This window comes from Mytilus trossulus, chromosome 10, assembly GCF_036588685.1.
Source record: "Mytilus trossulus isolate FHL-02 chromosome 10, PNRI_Mtr1.1.1.hap1, whole genome shotgun sequence".
NCBI classification, from domain to species: Eukaryota; Metazoa; Mollusca; class Bivalvia; order Mytilida; family Mytilidae; genus Mytilus; species Mytilus trossulus.
Genome location: NC_086382.1, coordinates 26,771,991 through 26,792,556, shown reverse-complemented (window position 1 = coordinate 26,792,556; position 20,566 = coordinate 26,771,991). Strand labels below are relative to the sequence as shown.

The following is a 20,566-nucleotide window of genomic DNA, read 5'->3' as shown; positions in this document are numbered from 1 at the left end:
ATTTATTTTCATTGGTATATGTACTAATTTTCCTGTTTTTGGTGGTTTTGCCAAGGTCTGCATATATTCCTTTAAAAAATTTGTAATTCATTGAGCATTTCAACTTGTGGTTCATGTACCCCCTACCAATGAAATCCATGAATTTTGGAATCCAACAAATAAAAGGAATCCACAGTAAAAAAAATTAGTGTTACATTTACAATTGTAAATTCTTTTGTTTAATATAAGACTGGTAAAACTATATATTGAAGAAAACAAATGGTAATGCAATGTTACTTTCAAATCGCAAAAATTTTCAACAAATTCCTTAAAAACTTTTCACAAGTACTCCTTCTGATACCATGCTCCTTATAAATGAAACTATGCGCTATGGGCTTTTCTCATGTTGAAGGCCGTACGTTTACCTATTACTTGTTAATTTCCTTGTCATTTGGTTTCTAGTTGAGAGTTGTCTCTTTGGCAATCATACCACGTTTACTTTTTATCTATACATTTTTCCAGAACTGATGAAAATCAAGAAGTCTTTAAGAAAAACACATTTCATATAAAATAAGGTCAATTTATTTTGCTATATTTTCTATTAATATAAAAACAGAATAAATAACAAATAAATAAAAACGTAAAGATCACAGTTAGAAATAATTTTGTACAAATTTATCTCCCCTGCTGTCAGTAATTTTTCCCTGAAAATAGGGAATAACATAATTATAATGTAAGTTTTGTGGTTTTGTTAATCACAGCTTGTACATAGTACCGGTATTTTATTTTAAGGTTTTTAAATGTTAATACTTTTTTATGTTTTCAGTTATTTCTGCATTTATGGATGCCATAAATATCATCACTACACTGTACACAAATGTTGTCTCGTCCGTCTGCTGGGCTTTCAACCAAGAAAAGCATGAAAGCTGTCATCTTTATATCCCAATTCTTTTGAATATCTGAAAAACAAACAAAAAAAGATTTCTTTATGGCATTTAAAAAAATAACACTGTCTGTTAACAACACGATTATAAAATTCAACCCAAATTTTATAAAAGTTTCATTTCACTCTTGTTTTCCATTTGTTTGATGTGTTTGAGCTTTTGATTTTGTAATTTGATAAGGGACTTTCCCTTTCAAATTTTCCTAAGAGTTCTATATATTTGCATTATACTTTTTTTCTGAAAAGTTTTCAATGTCATTATAAATGAGGTTATTGAGTTTTACTGTCTATTATCAAATCCCAAATCAAAATAGTATTTTTCCAATTTTGAAACAATTTTTCCTTCAAAATTGTTCTGTATTATTATTTTATAATCATTAATCATTAATGTACAAAATGTGAATTTACATACTGAGAGACTATTTCTGTGAATGCAGTTGGTCCACAGGCACAGATGAGCAAGTTTGAGCTGTCTTTAGTTGATGCAGGTGTGAAGGTTTCCATTATTTCCTTAGTAACACGACCTTTCTGACCTTGCCAATTATCATTTGCTTCTGATAAAACATACTCAACAGTAAAACTGTAAAAGGAAACAAACATTAAATGTCATTTTATATATGCCAGATGACTTAAAGTTTTAAGAAGTGAACAACATTGTTGACCTATAAGTAAATATAAGAAGATGTGGTATGGGCGCCAATGAGACAACTTTCCATCCAAGTCACTATTATTAAAGTAAACCATTATAGGTCAATGTACCACCATCAACACAGAGCCTTAGTTCACACTGAACAAAAAGCTATTAAGGGTCCAAAAATTACTAATTTAAAACGATTCAAATAGGAAAATCCAACGGTCGAATCTATACAAAAAAACAAGAAACACTCATGAACCACATCAACAAACAAAAAACACTGAACATCATGTTCATCTTCAAGAAAGAGGTGTCTCACAGTCTCTTTTTGGCCTATAAATGTAAGTATAAATTAATCTTGAAGGTTTAGAACATTTGTAATACTATAAATCCAGAAATTATTGCGTGCATTTATTATGGGATTTCAATTTTTACTGTTTAATTCATAAAAAGAATTTCAAAATGTGAGTTTAATTTTTTTTTAAATATTGTGTTTGTAACTTTGTTGCATTTTTCGCAATAATAAAAACCTCGCAATAATTAAACCTTGCAATAATTTAAACCTCACAATAATTTAAACCTAGCAATAATTTCTGAAATTACAGTACTTGAAAGATATAAGCAATGTCTAATCTGTGTTAAAGACAACAGTGTTCTCCACAAGGCCTTTTGTAAATTCTTTTGTTTAATATAAGACTGGTAAAACAGTATATTGAAGAAAAGAAATGGTAATGCAATGCTACTTTCAATTCCCAATAATTTTCAAAAAATTCCTAAAAAAATTTCACAAGTACTCCTTCTGATACCATTCTCCTTATAAATGAAACTATGCGTTATGGGCTTTGCTAATTGTTGAAGGCCATACGTTGCCCTATTAGTTGTTAATTTCCTTGTCATTTGGTCTCTAGTGGAGAGTTGTCTCATTGCAATCATACCACATCTTCTTGCTAATGTGATGCTATATTGCTAGGATGTGTTGATACTGTGGATTTATTATAATTCGTTGGATACCACTTTTCATGGATTTCGTTGATATAGGTGAACAAAGAAGTTAAATGTTGAACGAAGGACAAATGTTCTTTAGACTTTTATAAAGACTTCTGCAAAACCACGAAATTAAATGTTCGCGAATATGCAAGTTTTCTTTCATCAGCGAAAATTGATGCCAACAAAAATAAATAAATCTATCTGAAATTATTTTTTTTATGGACAGATAAGATTTTATTCTAAAATTGTGGAGAGAAAATTGCAATGCATTTGTTCCTTTATTAAGGGTATTAAAGCATTTATTTTATAGATGAAATACATAAGCCACTTACTTTTTAAAATCTTGCATTAAGGAATCTAATTGGTCTTTCCATAAAATGTCTTTTTCTGTTTTGTTGAAAAACATAAGTTTAATATTTCTGAAACAAAAAGTTAGCTAGAATTAAATCATAATAATAATAAGTAGTTTTCTACATGATTCATTGTCATAAATACCACTACTGGCCCGAGAACACAGTTATTTCGTAGTGCATTTCTTTTAGACAATAAATTCAAATTAAAAAAATCGCACCTGCTCTTTCTCAAAAAGATTTTTACAGTGTAGTGTACTACCAGTGAGACAAATAATATCAAAATTATAGAAACTTCTACCAGCTCTAACTCAAAATATTCTGTGTTAAGAGGGTGTAAAATTCAGTTTGACAGCTTCAGACGTGATAAAATTTGACCTTTTAGAACTGGACCAATTCACTACTTAACATAAAGATTCAGCACCAAAATTTTTTGACATGTAATTACATCCCCCTACTTAATATTTCATGCATTTAATATCAAGAAATAAATTGGGAAAGTGTATCAAATAAAACATGCAAGTTATACACTGTTTACACTAGGGACTATATTCGTAGACAATGAAAACCAAAGGAAGATAACTGTGTCCTTGGACCTACTTCTAAATATTGCTAAACTTGCATACAATTTACGAAGAAAAGATAAAAGACATCAACATATTTGCTTTTTTGAAAATAATAAATCTAAGCTTTTATAAAAATCTCAAGATTCCATGTTTCAACAATAATTAACTTTCAAGTATTCAGATTTTTAAAGCAAAATTTCATCTGTAACAGAATACACTTTAAGGAATTTATCTGAACTTGCTTTGAATGAATCTAGATCTAACTTTCTGAAGAATATCCATTTGACATCATTTAACAATCAACTTTTAATTTTTATATCAAATAAAATAAAGAACAGAAAAGGTGAATGTGTTAAAGAAAAAACATCCTGACCAAGGCCTTTAATTGGTCTTCAACATATCGAGAAAATCTGGCACCCGCAAATGTATTTATTGTGATGCAATATTTTTCAGGAAATAGTATAACTTTAAGTAATGGCAGACAAATTTGCATAAGGGTGTTAGTCAAATGTATTTATTGTGATGCAATTAATATTTTGCTTTCAGTAATGGCAGTCTAATTTGCATTAAATTGGGTGTTAAATCCATTTATTATTTTCACAATAAGCTAACTCACCTTGACGGTTTCTGATCAACATGTAAGCAATGGTATATAAGTCTGATCATAGGAGTGAAGCCGGTACCAGCAGCATACATTACTAAATCTGTTACATCTCTTAGACTCTCTTCCTTGAAAGTACCCTCTGGGTAACTTATATCTATTGTATCTCCTGGAAAGAATCAATTATTGTTAATTCAGAAATTATTGCGTGCATTTTTTATTGCTACTTTGTCATTATTAACTTAAAAGCGATTTTGAGAAAAGTCCTGCTTAATTCAGAATAAAATATTTCAAAATGTGAGTTTTAATTATTGCGTTTACAAATCTGTCCTATCATTGGCAATAATAAAAACCTCTTAATCATTTCTTTCTTTACAGTACTTGTTAACAAAATTTAATATATACTCATATGGTCCGACCGTATGCTAATGGTCGGACCATATGAGTATATACTTGTATGGTTGTTAACAGGCTGGACCATACAAGTTTTTGACCACATTTTTTTTTCAAATATGCATTACAAACGTTTCAATAATACAATAAGCATTATCTAAAACAAACCAATGATCATGGTTACATGACAATGTATTAATTTAAAGGCAACCTTAAAATTAAATATTGATGCCAGAGTTAATTTTCATTGCTTATTACATTCTTGCACGTAGGCTTATGGTGACATTTACTTCCACACAGTAACATAACTTTTTTTTCACATTTGCATGTCATGGTTGTGGGAGATTCTTTTCAGTTACACCTTTTGTTTGCAAGTAAAAGATAGCCTTCTTTGCAGCTGCATACAGTGATGCCGATGTTTTGGGTTATTCCAATGTATCTACAGTATTTATGAAGGGCTGGGTTTCAAATATTGTAATATGACTACAGTTCACCATATTCACAAAATAACTTAAATAAAATATGTTACTTTCCAGTGACTTCTTGTGTAACAGTTCATTTAGAAATGTTTGGAAGTTATCTTTTCAAGTCCACATATTGCTATTCACTCATAACAACAAATCAGTAATGGACATCGGTATAAGATGTGAGTTTTGACTAGGTAGTAAAATTAACTATGTGAAACTTCTTTTCTTATTTAGTTAATCTCTTTATTTTGATACGATAATAAAATGACCTATATGATAGCGTTTTTTTAAGGAACAGTCATACCATATATGAAGAGTTTAGAAGCATTCAAAGTAAACTGTAACAGAGTGTTAATTACCCAAACCATACGCGTACCGTCAGATCATACATGTTTGGTCGGACCATATGGGACAACATCCCTAATGCCCCTCGAAATGAGGAACTCAAAAGTCATGTGTAAAGAAAAAATCTCTGTGTAGTGATATTGGACATGTTTCTATTTTTAACAAATGACTGAACTTAATTACTTGTGGTGATTAGGAAAGTAGAGGAACATAGAATAAATGTGTAAAAACTATAAAGCTATTGAATGTGTTCAAAGTATTAAATTTTCAAATAACTTATTGTGTTAATAAGGGAATATTTTACCACAAGGCGCCGCATCACAAAAGGATGTTTGGGGTTTGCTAATTTACGGAAAAAGTAATCTTACGTCGTACCCCGAAAATTTAACCACATATGTGAAAATGTCACAGCTTTGAAACAAGCTATCATACATATCGAGGTTTACAATTTGGACTGAGCTACAGGAAAAACATTACCATTACCGCCTATGTAAAAACAATTAAAGATATTGACCCATATAAGTATATTACACAGTCTAAATACTCATATGGTCAGGAACATATACACTAAATCCACAAAAGTTGGCATCCTATGAATGATAATACACCTTATTTGGAAAACTATCCCTATTGACCAAATAATCTGTCCAGCTTGAACATTTGACGTCATACAACAATCACTTTTCGATTGTGGCGTCAGATATTTTGTATTATGACGTCAAAATTTTACGGAAACCTTAGTGATGTCCAGTAATGGCAGCCAAATAGCCATAACGTGTATAAATATACAGTAAATTGAACATTTTGTAATTTACTTCCTTGATTTTAGAAACAGGAAATCCTGTATCTATTTATAGACTGTATTATAAATACCTGGAGCCAAACTACCAATCCAAGGAGTCAATGCACCATCTTTATATATTTTAATCATTAGGTATATAACAGAACCCAGTCTGTCGTCTTGTTTGTCTGGTAGTAATGACTTTATCACAGCTGTATAACTACGAGCTATTGTCATTCCTAAAAAATAAATAAATATGAATTTATAAGTTAATACAAAATGATACCGAAAAAATTGTAAATTATTAAATTCAAGTAAAAGAAACACTAGGATTTAAGCCGTCAGGAGACTATCAAATTTTTCTTGTCCTTTCAAAGAGGTATTTATTATCCACCCAGTTTCGTTTAATATGATGTATGGTTCAAAGCATATGGTTTGCTAACCAAATATTTACTGAAATTTAAGTCTTTTTCTTTGAGACTAAAAATCTTTAGATGTATTTCCATCACTTTGAGACTTTACCCAGCAAAGTTTGCTGAAGATTTGGTTATGTTTCAGAAGATACCGTTGAAAAAAACCAACTTTGACTTGCTACAATAATGTATATCTATAACTGCTGTAACCTTCATCTTTCACAAAGGGACATGACACGGGTTATGTTCTTCTCATATATGTTATGATGTTATGATGGTATGATACTAAACCCCTAACGGAAAGGATTGTGCCTGATGTTCATATGATGAAATCATAATCTTTCAGTCAGTTTTATTGAAGTCTGGAGCTGGCATGTCAGTTAACTGCTAGTAGTCTGTTGTTATTTATGTATTATTGTCACTTTGTTTATTTTCTTTGGTTACATTTTCTGACATCAGACTCAGACTTCTCTTGAACTGAATTTTAATGTGCGTATTGTTATGTGTTTACTTTTCTACATTGGCTAGAGGTATAGGGGGAGGGTTGATATCTCACAAACATGTTTAACCCCGCCGCATTTTTGCGCCTGTCCCAAGTCAGGAGCCTCTGGCCTTTGTTAGTCTTGTATTATTATAATTTTGGTTTCTTGTGTACATAATAATTTACCTGATATATTATGTTGTACATGTACATGATGACCTAGAGATACACACATAGATAACTCTGGAGGTAGATGGATACACAATAATTTACCTGATATATTATGTTGTACATGTACATGATGACCTAGAGGTACACACATAGATAACTCTGGAGGTAGATGGATACACCATAATCTACCTGATATATTATGTTGTACATGTACATGATGACCTAGAGGTACACACATAGATAACTCTGGAGGTAGATGGATACACAATAATTTACCTGATATATTATGTTGTACATGTACATAATGACCTAGAGGTACACACATAGATAACTCTGGAGGTAGATGGATACACAATAATTTACCTGATATATTATGTTGTACATGTACATAATGACCTAGAGGTACACACATAGATAACTCTGGAGGTAGATGGATACACAATAATTTACCTGATATATTATGTTGTACATGTACATAATGACCTAGAGGTACACACATAGATAACTCTGGAGGTAGATGGATACACAATAATTTACCTGATATATTATGTTGTACATGTACATAATGACCTAGAGGTACACACATAGATAACTCTGGAGGTAGATGGATACACAATAATTTACCTGATATATTATGTTGTACATGTACATAATGACCTAGAGGTACACACATAGATAACTCTGGAGGTAGATGGATACACAATAATTTACCTGATATATTATGTTGTACATGTACATAATGACCTAGAGGTACACACATATATAACTCTGGAGGTAGATGGATACACAATAATTTACCTGATATATTATGTTGTACATGTACATGATGACCTAGAGGTACACACATAGATAACTCTGGAGGTAGATGGATACACAATAATTTACCTGATATATTATGTTGTACATGTACATGATGACCTAGAGGTACACACATAGATAACTCTGGAGGTAGATGGATACACAATAATTTACCTGATATATTATGTTGTACATGTACATGATGACCTAGAGATACACACATAGATAACTCTGGAGGTAGATGGATACACAATAATTTACCTGATATATTATGTTGTACATGTACATAATGACCTAGAGGTACACACATATATAACTCTGGAGGTAGATGGATACACAATAATTTACCTGATATATTATGTTGTACATGTACATGATGACCTAGAGGTACACACATATATAACTCTGGAGGTAGATGGATACACAATAATTTACCTGATATATTATGTTGTACATGTACATGATGACCTAGAGATACACACATATATAACTCTGGAGGTAGATGGATACACAATAATTTACCTGATATATTATGTTGTACATGTACATGATGACCTAGAGGTACACACATAGATAACTCTGGAGGTAGATGGATACACAATAATTTACAGTTATGTGACACTTCCGAAACAGATTCTATATTACAGCTATGATATGTTGTTTCTGGAATAAAAAAGACAGCAAAATATAGAATAAATTTACTTGAGAAATTATTGTACCTTATATGAATACTGTAATGAGATCTAAAAGCTGCGTGCAAACATAAAACATTTTAATCCCCAAATGCAGGCAAACGTAATGCGCCCAATGAGATTTTTTATACAGAATTCTATTCATAATTTGAGGTGCTTAACCTGTTAGCCGATTTTTTATTTCGTGCCCCCCTCCTTAAAGCCATATAAATTTAATATCTTCTTTATCAGAATTGCCAGTCCATATTTCAAAAAATTTGCAAGGGATTTTATTGGGGGGGGGGGCTCAGTATGTTTCTGCCTCTTAATTTTACAAGAAACTTTTTTGTGCAATTCAAACTGAGATTTTTTTATCAAACAATGTAAAAATTGAGTTTATCAACATTTTTTGACACATTTTTATGAGTGACATGGCTAAACACTAAAAATTTGTTTGCAGACGACAGATATGAAAAAATACATTCCCAAATGATTGTAAAGTGTGTATTTATTTCCTATTCCCTATCCGTTCCTATTGAATCATGTTACCCATGTCACTTTTAATGCATTATTTTTTACTATATTTTATGTCAACATGTTAGACATGTCATTACATTTACAAGATCTTATTGCCAACTTGGCCACTTAATGCTTCAGTACAGAACTTTCAGTAATTGAAGCTTATTACTTTTTATGGGGAAAAAATAAAATGTTTACTCTAAGGTATTGATATATTTAAAATGGCGAGACTTGTATAATGAAAGTGGGCTTTTCAGATTAGTTTTATATCTATGTGACTTTTAGCATTTATGTATAAGTTCACATCAATAAAATAAATAAGATCTTAGATTCTGACACTTTTTGCACGTGAATTCAGTACAATCTAAAGCTAGTGTGACAATTTTTATGCTTTCCCCCCTTTTTTTTAAAAATGTTTATCTATCTTACAACTGCTGAGGCTAACTTTATTTTAAATTCAATTTCATGCATGCACTGTGGATTCATTTTTTTGGGGGTATCAATTTTTGTGGATTGCTGAAAACTTAGATTTTCGTGGATATCTGATTACATGGTTTTTCCAATATATGTATACAAAGCCTTTTGAAAATATGTTATTCGTTGAACATTTGAATTCTTGGTTCACCTGTACCCATGCCCTTTTCTTCTCCTATTATTTTCTATATTCAGAGGACATTGAAATTGGGGTCAAAACTCATTACATAAGGAACATGTATACTAAGTTTCAAGTTGATTGGACTTTAGCTTATTCAAAAACTCTCTTGACGTAACACTTTTACCAAACACTTTAACTTGAAGCAGGACGGAGGAAAAGACAAACAGACGGAAAAACATAATGCCCAATAAATGAGGCACAACAAGAATGTGTCCCCAGTACACGAATGCCCCATCCACACTATCATTTTCTTTGTTCAGTGGACCATAAAAATGGGGAAAATCTCTAATTTGGCATTAAAAATAGAAAGATCATATCATAGGGAACATGAGTACTAAATTCAAGTTGATTGGACTTCAACTTCATCAAAAACTACATCGAACAAAAACTTAAACCTGAAGCAGGACAGACGGGCGAACGAACAAACCGACGTATGCACAGACCAAAAATCATAATGCCCATAAATGGGGCATAAAAACTTTTGATGTGGTTCTATCAATATACTAACCAACATCTTTGGTATTCCTGAATGTATTATGTTGGTCTAGAAAACGGCCTATAGAAGACCACTGGGTTTCTGTTTCTTTAGGGAATACAATCTCGGTTTTCCCAGTCTCTTTTTGTATTCGTACTGAAATAAAGAGAATACAAATAAAATATATGAAATATGAAGAATGGTTTGATTTCTGTACTTGTGAAAATTACTGCATATCTACATAAAATTGTATAAAACCATGAACATTGCAAAATTGAAAGTTCATTCAGGTGTTAAATATCCAGATATAATAATTATAACTTTTTTTCAAAAATCTCTCGCAAAATACACAATTAAAAATTCCTACCACTGTTTAACTGAAACTTACTAGTTTTTTGTCCTTTAATTAAGGATGTACTTAGGTGGGGTTTTAGAATTTGAATCAGATTTTTTGGGACTCCTTGGTTTTTATCCCATTTTTCTTTTCATATAAGACTTTATAAAATAGCTCTTAAAAGATGATTTACCAAAATTTAAGCATAAATTAATAATTTCTTTTCTTTCGATTTGAAACCCAAATAACATGAAAGCAAATATAAGGGAAAAGACTGAGTCCACCTTTTTCCGCAATCCACCATTTATTAAAAACTCTTATATCGCAAAAAGAAGCTTCATAACCTATCAATATTTTAAGATTATTTTTTGATTCTTTAACTAATGCATTTTCGACTATTAGTATTAAATTCAAATTGTTGATTTTTTTTCAATTTCACCTAAATACATCCTTATTCACAGCTGAGATTGATTTTTAAAAAAGGAAATGTTGCTTGTATCTGAGTCCTAGATGAAGGTGCTAAAGGGTTATTTGAATGCAACATTTTTTTTTTTTTATTTTGCATCTTTTCATGTTTTGCCGTTTTATTTCTCGTTTTCTCATGTTTTGTTTGATGTGTATGCTTGTTTTCCTCCTTAATTATTATCAATAATGACTGCATGCTCTCTAAGAACGGCCGAGTAATAATTTCTAGTACCGGTACTTTTGAGGTTACTATTTATGATTTTATTTCTCGGGCTTCGGTTTTCCCTGATTTTTATTTTCCATGCAACGTTTTTGCGATTTTTATTTCACATACTTCCGTGTTCATAACCCCCCTTTTTACCACCCTCCTAGATATGTACTTCATGAATTTGCATTATATTGCTATCTTTACACAATGTGATGATTTATTAAAACAATATTGTTTAAACTAAAAACTAATAAATCAAAGCACTGAAGTATTGTATTGATAGCAACTACAACGATTTATCATCACTTATTTTAATAACTCCTGGAGCATTGTATAAGAGTAATGGGAGATGTCAACATAATATTTGCAGTGCCAAAGCTACCTGACATTTCATTTTAGATAACAAATTGATTATTTATTGGATTCTATTGTCACTTGATTCAGTTTTTTGTAAATATTAATAACTAAACTTCAAAAAAGACGATTTGATGTTTTAACAGGAATATGTCTCCATAGCACATAGTTATTTTATTCATCCTGCCATTTAGCCAATTATTGTACAAATGAACTCGCTACAAAACAGGAGAAAATTTAGCTCTGTGGAGCCTCTCTTTTCATCCTGTTTCTACAGCTCATACTAATAAATTTTATATTTTCCGATAACATACATATATTGTATATTTATTGCACGTGTCCACAATCAGATTTCCATGAAATCATTGGTCATAACCCCAATTTTGCAGTTAAAAATCTATTGATCATGTGTACAAATTTCAAGTTGATTTCACTGTGTTTAACCAAATCTATAACTACATTTTATCAAAACTTAAGCTTAATACTGTATGGTACACTAACAATGCGTTTCTATCCTATACCATAGTATAAAGATAGGAAAATGCATCACCCAATATAGCATGCTCATATAAATATAAAAAAAAGAAGATGTGGTATGATTGCCAATGAGACACAAGAGACCAAAATAACACAGAAATTAACAACTATAGGTTACTGTACTGCCTTAAACAATGAGTAAAACATAAAGCATGGTACAAATTTTAAGGATGTAAGTTTCAGTAAAATTTCCTAATATGTGTACAGATAAATAAGAATTTTAGAAATAGGAAGATGATAATTAATGAATCTGAAAATACATCATACAGTGCATGGAGGCATGAAGCTGGATAGAAAAGTTTAGAAAGTTTTAATCTGTAGTTATATTGGTGCTGAGATAAATAGGATGGAAATCTTATACATGGCCATTTTTGTGAAAAAATATATATATAAGCAATTTGATTAGCAATCAGTGAATGCATATGAAATTAATGCATCACACAGTATAACATGTTCACATGAAGCCTGAAACCCCATTTCAGATAGCGATGAACTATAGTTCCTAGGAACAAGAGTGCACACGTTGAAATGTCTCGCCTTCTTTACTAATCATTGATATTATGTTGACAGCCCGAAATATAAAGCTTTATTACAACTGTCACATGAACTCAACATTAACCAAGAAAACGAAACATTGATCAATGAACCATGAAAATGAGGTCAAGGTCAGATAAACCATGCAAAAAACAGACAAAACACAAACACTTAACACTTAGCAATGAACCGTGAAAATGAGTTCAAGGTCAAATAAAATCTGACATATGTGTAACAGACATATAGATAATAAAATATTTCCATACACCAAATATAGAACTTTGACCTTATGCAAAAAATATTAGAAAAAAAGACCAAAACTAAAAAACTTAACTTTGACCATTGAACCATGAAAATGAGGTCAAGGTCAGATGACACCTGTCAGCTAGACATGTACACCTTACAATCATTCCATACACCAAATATAGAAGACCTTTGGCATATAGTATAAGAATAACAGACCAAAACACAAAAACTTAACTATAACCACCAAACCATGAAAATGAGATCAAGGTCAGATGACACCTGCCAGTTAGACATGTACACCTTACAGTCCTTCCATACACCAAATATACAAGACCTATTGCTTATAGTAATTGAGATATGGACTTGACCACCAAAACTTAACCTTGTTCACTGATCCAAGAAATGAGGTCGAGGTCAAGTGAAAACTGTCTGATGGGCACGAGGACCTCGCAAGGTACGCACATACCAAATATAGTTATCCAATTACTTATAATAAGAAAAAATTTAACATTACAAAAATTCTTAACTTTTTTTTCAAGTAGTCACTGAACCATGAAAATGATGTCAAGGACATTGGACACGTGACTGTCAGAAAGTTCATAACATGAGGCATCTATATACAAAGTATGAAGCATCCAGGTCTTCTACCTTCTAAAATATAAAGCTTTTAAGAAGTTAGCTAACGCTGCCGCCGCCGCCGGATCACTATCCCTATATCGAGCTTTCTGCATCAAAAGTTGCAGACTCGACAAAAAAGAAGATGTGGTATGATTGCCAATGAGACAACGCTCCACAAGAGGCCAAAATAACACAGAAATTAACAACTATAGGTCACTGTACTGCCTTAAACAACGAGTAAAGCATGAAGCATGGTACAAAATTTAAGGATGTAAGTTTCAGCAAAATTTCCTAATATGTGTACAGAAAAATAAGAATTTTAGAAATAGGAAGTTGATAATTAATGAATCTGAAAATACATCACACAGTGAATGGTGGCATGAAGCTGGATAGAAAACTTCAGAAAGTTTTAATCTGTAGTTATATTGGTGCTGAGATAAATAGGATGGAAATCTTATACATGGCCATTTTTGTGAAAAAATGTATATAAGCAATTTGATGAGCAATGCATATGAAAAGCATCACACAGTATAAAATGCTCATATAAAGCCCCATTTCAGATACCAATGAACTATAGTCCTGAAGAAAAATGAGACCAAAATTTCATGGAACATACAGACAGGTATTGTACAGTTAACCACTCTCTTTCCCAACAGCATATATCAAATTCATACCCAAAAGCAATCTCAAAAGTATGTTCTTCTAATTTTAAGTTATATGATACACCCAGCAAGTTTGATGATATCTATATATCATAGCTTGTTTCCTGAACTAATGTCAGTCTGATCTTCATTAGTTCTGACAATCTATTTTCACTAATAAAATCCAAATAATTTCTTTTAAATCAATTTTTAAAGGACTGTGAGTGCTTTGATATGTAAATGAATACAGTAAGTAAAGTGATTATAAGAGATTGATTCTGATAACTTAGATGATTACAAAGCTCATTGACATTGATTTCAGATCCTTTTCCAAATGTAGTTTTTCACAGACAATTTTAAGAACATTTAGTTTTACCAGCAGACATAAATGATTGTGTCTAAATGAACAGAAAATCAATTTACTATGACAAAGCAAGTACAAGAATTTCTACTTTAATTTGTTGATTCGCTTATATATAAGATTTTATTGGCCCAACTTTGTGAGAATTTTGGGTTTTAAGTGCACTTTACCTTTCGATATTTGATTTTGTTTTCAAAATGTTTTGATTTGAGTGTCTGATTAGGATAATGAAGAAGAAATAACAATGGTATCTTTGATAATATTTGTTTGTGCTATATGCTTAGATATAGGACGATGTGGTATGAGAAAATTTATCCAAATAACAATTTATAAAAGTTAACCATTATAGGTCAATGTACGGCCTTCCACAAGGAGCCTTGGCTCACACCGAAAAACAAGCTATAAAGGGCCCCAAAATTAGTAGTGTAAAACCATTCAAACGGGAAAACCAACGGTCTAATCTATATGTGCTTACTGAATAAAAATAAGTAAAAACAGCCAAATTAGTGTTTTCTTAGTGAAAAATGTATGCAAGTTATTATGAACATGAGGTTCCTTTATACACAAAATCATCAGTTTTTTTCATTCCATATCAATGTTTCTAATGCACACAATTTCTTTACATATGTTAAGTAATTTCCATGAAAAAAGGGTTGTAATTGCAGGAAAAACATATCTCTTATAAGATTTAGCATGCTTACCATCATAATTATCTTTAATTTTATTTTCTAATTCTGAAATGAAAAAAGGCATTTTTAAAAATACATATTTGTTTTTTTAAGAATAACACAAGAACAAAAAAAAACACATAAGACATAACAGTGTTGATCAAACTATCAAAATTTTGAAACTAGACGTTTATTTACAAAAATTAGAATTAGTGACCATAATTTGCTCATTGAGAAGGGCAGATATCTAAAAATACCTCGAGACAATAGAACATGTCCAACTTGTAAAACCTTAGAAGATGAAAATCACTTTCTCCTCCACTGTCAAATTAATAATGTTTTATGTATAAAACTTTTTAGAGACATGGCAATAGATAATCCTATGTTTCCAAATCTATCTGATACTCAAAAACTAGTAGTCCTCCTAAATCCTTCTAATATAAACAAAGTGAAAAAAAAACAGGTTCCTTTATAAAACAGTCTTTAGAGCTGAGGACAGGTGACTCTTAGTTAGTTTTACCATGGAAGTATTATATTGACAGGAACTCCAACGAAAAATTAGCACATTCCCATCCCACTGATTTCTTAAAGAAAATAAAAGGTTCCGACTCAGTTTGTCAAGTACGTGATAACTCCTTTGTGGGGTATCTGTGATGCCGCCTTCGCCTGTTCTTTTAACTGAAGCTGGTCTCATCACGTGATTTGATATCGATTGTCTTATCTACCTACCAATGAATATAAACACGGAAACTCCCGTAGTTATTTGTGAATCGCCACATGAATAACAACACCTGTGTCCGTTCAATAAATGAAGAACAAAGCTGAAAAGATCGAAAAAATTGGTCCACATTTAACAGAATAACATAAGAAAATTAACTGCATTCGGAAAGAGGGCAAGCTTATTTTTTAGTTTTGTTGAGTATGTTTTAATCATTGGAACTTGGAAATCGGGAAATATCCGATTATGAAAATTACATGATTCTGAAGTAGAGTGTTTGCAGAAAATAATGGGATGCACGTGTAGTGTGCCAGATATTGCCAGATAACCCAAATTTTAAGTTAAAGATTGAAAACTTTTATTGAGTGTATCACAAATATTTATGGTTTTCTCTATCGTAAAATATTGTAAAATCCCAAGAGAAAACGAAAACGGGATCGATCGGGATCCCAATGCAATCCCGGTGAAATTGTCGGGATAAGCCAGGATAAGCATCTGGAGGCGGGATCCCAATCGGGATAAATATCTGAAACTGGGATCCCATTCGGGATAAATGTCTGAAGCCGGGATTCCAGTGTAGATGAAACGGGATAAATATCAGACACTGGGATCCCAATAGGAACTGTTTAAAGCCGGGATCCCAATCGGGAAAATTTTCTGATGCTGGGATCCCAGTCTAGTTAAAACGGGAAATTGTATGAACCATAATTAATTTATGTGTGTATGACACCAAAGCTGTCAGGTGAAGCCAATCACATTTAAGTGTCACTTAATATCCAGTTTGACAGATATTTATAAGTCAGAAAAATGCCGAGATTTTCGCGATAAAAATGACAAGTCGTACGAGGAAATGTCAACGGGTGTTTTGCCAGACAAGCTTCGGCGTTTCTAATGTTCCCCAAGTTCTCATAAGTGCGTTTCTATTTGTTGTCGTCCGGTATCAATGATAAGATAATGACTGACGTCGTAAAAGTTAAACGTTGGTTTCTCAACTTATGTAAAAATGATGACCACGTGCTTTGTTTTCAATTGTAGTGAACAGTTCGACCCAAGAAAATACTGTCCTAAATAATGGGGCCACTATCTTATCCGCATGCACCAGGTGCCGATTACTAAAGTATTCCTTTCTTATATTTAGTAAAAACTGGCCAGTAATTAATACTTTTATGCGATAACCTTAATTTATTAATAATACCGTTACGGAGACAGATCAACTTGGCCGATATAATTTGGGGCGAGATTGTCACGTCGACGTTTGTGTACTGGTAAAAACGTCATCAAAATTTGTTTACGCTGAATTATGGACAGGACGAAGATACTGGATGTTTTCAGATAAGTGCATTAATAATTTAATTTAACATGATTCTAACATGTGTATATGTGCATATAATGATTATAAATATAATTAATTGAGGAACTATGATTTGTATGATTTTTATCTGAGCAAATCAACATCAGAAAGTCTGAAAGCATAAACTGAAAATATATTCCGACTCAGACGTATTTATTTTTAACATATATACAATGAATAAACTTGTTAACTTGTCACATAACAGGCATAAATAGTAGGTATGTCAAAATTTAATTCAGTTGTGTTTATGTTTATTTGGTGAAAATAATAAGTCGCTAGTTATTTATCTTCAGGGGATTAAAAAAAGGGGGAAGGTAATTAATTTGCAAAAAGATTAAAATAACCTTCCGAGACTTCATTATTATTTGGACTAGCTAATCCAATCTACTGTTTTCTATAAACATTAAAATGCAATAATATTTCTATTGAATTTGTTGCTTCAAAACGTATTGAACAAATGATTCTTTGTGGATTTTTTTCATACTTTTAGGGGATATACTGATCTTTTTAAATGGAGCTGCCAACGAAACAGATTGCATGCAGATATTCCAGTTACCATAATTTACTCAGCAACTTTAGTTGGACGTACAGACAGCAAATTAATTAACAGAAAGGAAAACATGACATGTATCCTTTTGCATAAATAACCCAGGAATCCCAGTGGCAGTGCAATTTGAATTGGTGCATGTATATCCTGCTGGTATTTATTTTTGGGATCCCGCTTTTTTTTCCGGGAATCCCAGTATATTTCCACTGGGATTAACATCGGGATCCCGCTTCTTTAACGGGAATCCGAAATTTTATCCCAGTACATTACATCGGGATCCCGCTTATTTAGCGGGAATCCCGAAATTTTATCCCAGTGGGATCCCAATTGAGTTCCCACAATATCCCAGTGGGATCCCAGTATATTTCAACTGGGATTTACATCGGAAATCCCGGACTTTTGGTGGGATTCCCGAAATTTTATCCCGGTGGAATTAGGTGGGATCCCACTTGGAATCCCATCAAAATTCCAGCTGGGATTCCAGTGGAATTCCAGATTTATTTTCTCTTGGGATGTTATTAACTTATTTATCAAATATGTTTTAAAGACTAAAAGAGGTTAATAATTACACGCATGTGATGACCTCTACATGGCAATATCAGGTTATGAGACAAGCAGATGAATTGTTACACCTTTTATGATAATTCCAAAACCTTAAACATTCAACCTAGTCCGAGATTACTTTGACATCTGACGGATTTATTTTTACAGATGACTTTAAATATATCTGAATGCATTTAAAGAGATCACCATGATGGGACCTAAGCAGTTTAATTTTTTTTTATAATGGAAACCAAATTAGAATTTATTTATGTGTTTAAAAGCTTAACAGTTCTGAAATATCTTACACCGTATGCTAAGAAATTATGTTTCTGTTTCTTGTTTAATTGCATGAAATTTTTGCCAATGGACTTTCAGTAAACAATAAATCAAAATATTTGATATTTTTTTGGATCAGAGCTCTTAAATCCTGTACTTTTTCGTTTACTTTACATGAGAATTTTATGATTTGCAAGCCTAACATGGGACAACATGTATGTAACAGTTACACGTGTTTAGCCAACGGCCCTCTCATGAATAAAAGGCTTACTATTTTAAAATTGATTGCAACTTAAACTGAAATCTTCTTACTCTTCAGTTTTTCTTTTTTTTATTTTGTGAAAACAGTCGCTGGGATTTCGTTTCGTTTCTTTTTATTTGTTTTTAAGCAGCAATACCCGTAAAAACTGACATATTTGCCATTCACATGGTCGGTAAATGTCATTTCCTTGACAATTAAGTACACATCCAGTTATTTCGGTATGTTCTGTAATTACGATCATTCACGAGGTTCCAAAAATTTGATCGGAACCCATGCATCCATTGACATGTTGCGTTAATTAACAGATACTTAATGATTTTGCGGCATCGCACTATAAACGTTTGAAGTCCACTTGTTGGAGTTCCTGTTAATATAATACTTCCATGGTTTTACTTAAATATATATATAGATATGTGTGTGTTCAACTCAGTTATTTTATTGTTGTTGTTACTTTTGTTTATGTCACAAGTATAATGTTACTTATATGACAAATAAAAGATTAAAACATTTAGCACTACAAACAAGTGGCTGATACAAAAAATGTTCTCATTTTTGACAAGCTTTTTCATTCTTTTTAAATTCAACAAGTAAAACTGTGAGCTACTTCTCATTGATGATACCTTAGCCCAAATAATTTTTGACTTTAAATATAACCCTGAAATCAAATTTCAGAAATCCTTGTAATGTAGTTCCTGTGAAAAATGTGACGAAAATTTTCAACTTGGCTATCATGTGTAAAATGGTACAAGTGTGCAGTAAACAGGAACTTGTTGAGTGATGAATCTGAAAATGCATCACACAGTATAGCTGACCATTAAAAACCCTGAAACGAAATTTGTCTCTTCCTACTGGATTTACAAGATTTGAACTTCTGACTGAGTAAAAAATACTTACCAATATTTACAAAATAATTATAATCTTCTATATACAATATACATAATAATGTTAATTCCAATCTTCGTATTATAACACAGTCTCTTCTCATATGTTTACACTTGGTATATATCACTAGTGACACAGAGTTTTTATTCTGAAACCAGTCAAATCTGAAATAATACACACAAAAAAATATGAGATACTGTAAAAAAAAACATGGATATAAAAATAGGGCTGGTATAAAGTTAGCTGGTGTTGACAATATATTTTATTGGGTTTTTTTTTCTTCAATTTTTTTACTTGAGCATCACTGATGAGTCTTTGGTACAAACACTCATGCCATCAAAGAGGGGGATAGGACCTTTATCGGGACTCCAGGATCGGGCGTTTTTTAATCTCTGGATTTCATTATTGACCCTTTCAGGATCCAGGAATTATTTTTTTTCAATTTCGGGGCCTCAGGATTTCATGTATTTAAGCCGGGGATTTTGGGATCAGTACCCTTTCTACTCCCTCTCATCAAATATTCAAAATTATAAGCCTGGTATCTTTGATGAGTTAATTTAATGACTATTTCATTTCTGCATTTTTTTGCATTCCATTTACAAGAAACAAAATGCAAAGAACAGAAGAAAGTTTTATTAAGATTTTACAAGCAGGTTACTGTAAGTAAAGGAAAAAATCATAAAGTGACTTTTTCAAATTATTTTAAGTCACCCTATCAATTTAAGAGGGGGGATAGGACCTTTATCGGGACTCCGGGATCGGGTGTTTTTAAGCCCAGGATTTCGGGATTGA

The 20,566-nt window shown here is 31.8% G+C and overlaps 1 protein-coding gene across 2 annotated transcripts in view; it reads right to left on the bottom strand.

Annotated features, from left to right (window-relative positions):
* Positions 1–588: 588 nt before the first annotated feature.
* LOC134687119 (cytochrome b5 reductase 4-like) overlaps positions 589–20,566 on the bottom strand; it is an 82,537-nt gene continuing 62,559 nt past the window's right edge. Inside the window, exons 7-15 of one of the 2 annotated variants that reach the window (XM_063547120.1) lie at positions 19,787–19,938; positions 15,229–15,261; positions 10,263–10,385; positions 8,432–8,572; positions 6,139–6,285; positions 4,076–4,229; positions 2,876–2,962; positions 1,335–1,502; positions 589–938 (exon numbers count right to left, since the gene is read on the bottom strand). In XM_063547120.1, the coding sequence (XP_063403190.1) occupies positions 884–938; positions 1,335–1,502; positions 2,876–2,962; positions 4,076–4,229; positions 6,139–6,285; positions 8,432–8,572; positions 10,263–10,385; positions 15,229–15,261; positions 19,787–19,938 (1,060 nt within the window). In that variant the 3' untranslated portion in view covers positions 589–883. The remainder of the gene's footprint in view (positions 939–1,334; positions 1,503–2,875; positions 2,963–4,075; positions 4,230–6,138; positions 6,286–8,431; positions 8,573–10,262; positions 10,386–15,228; positions 15,262–19,786; positions 19,939–20,566) is intronic. The other variant, XM_063547121.1, reaches the window with a different exon arrangement.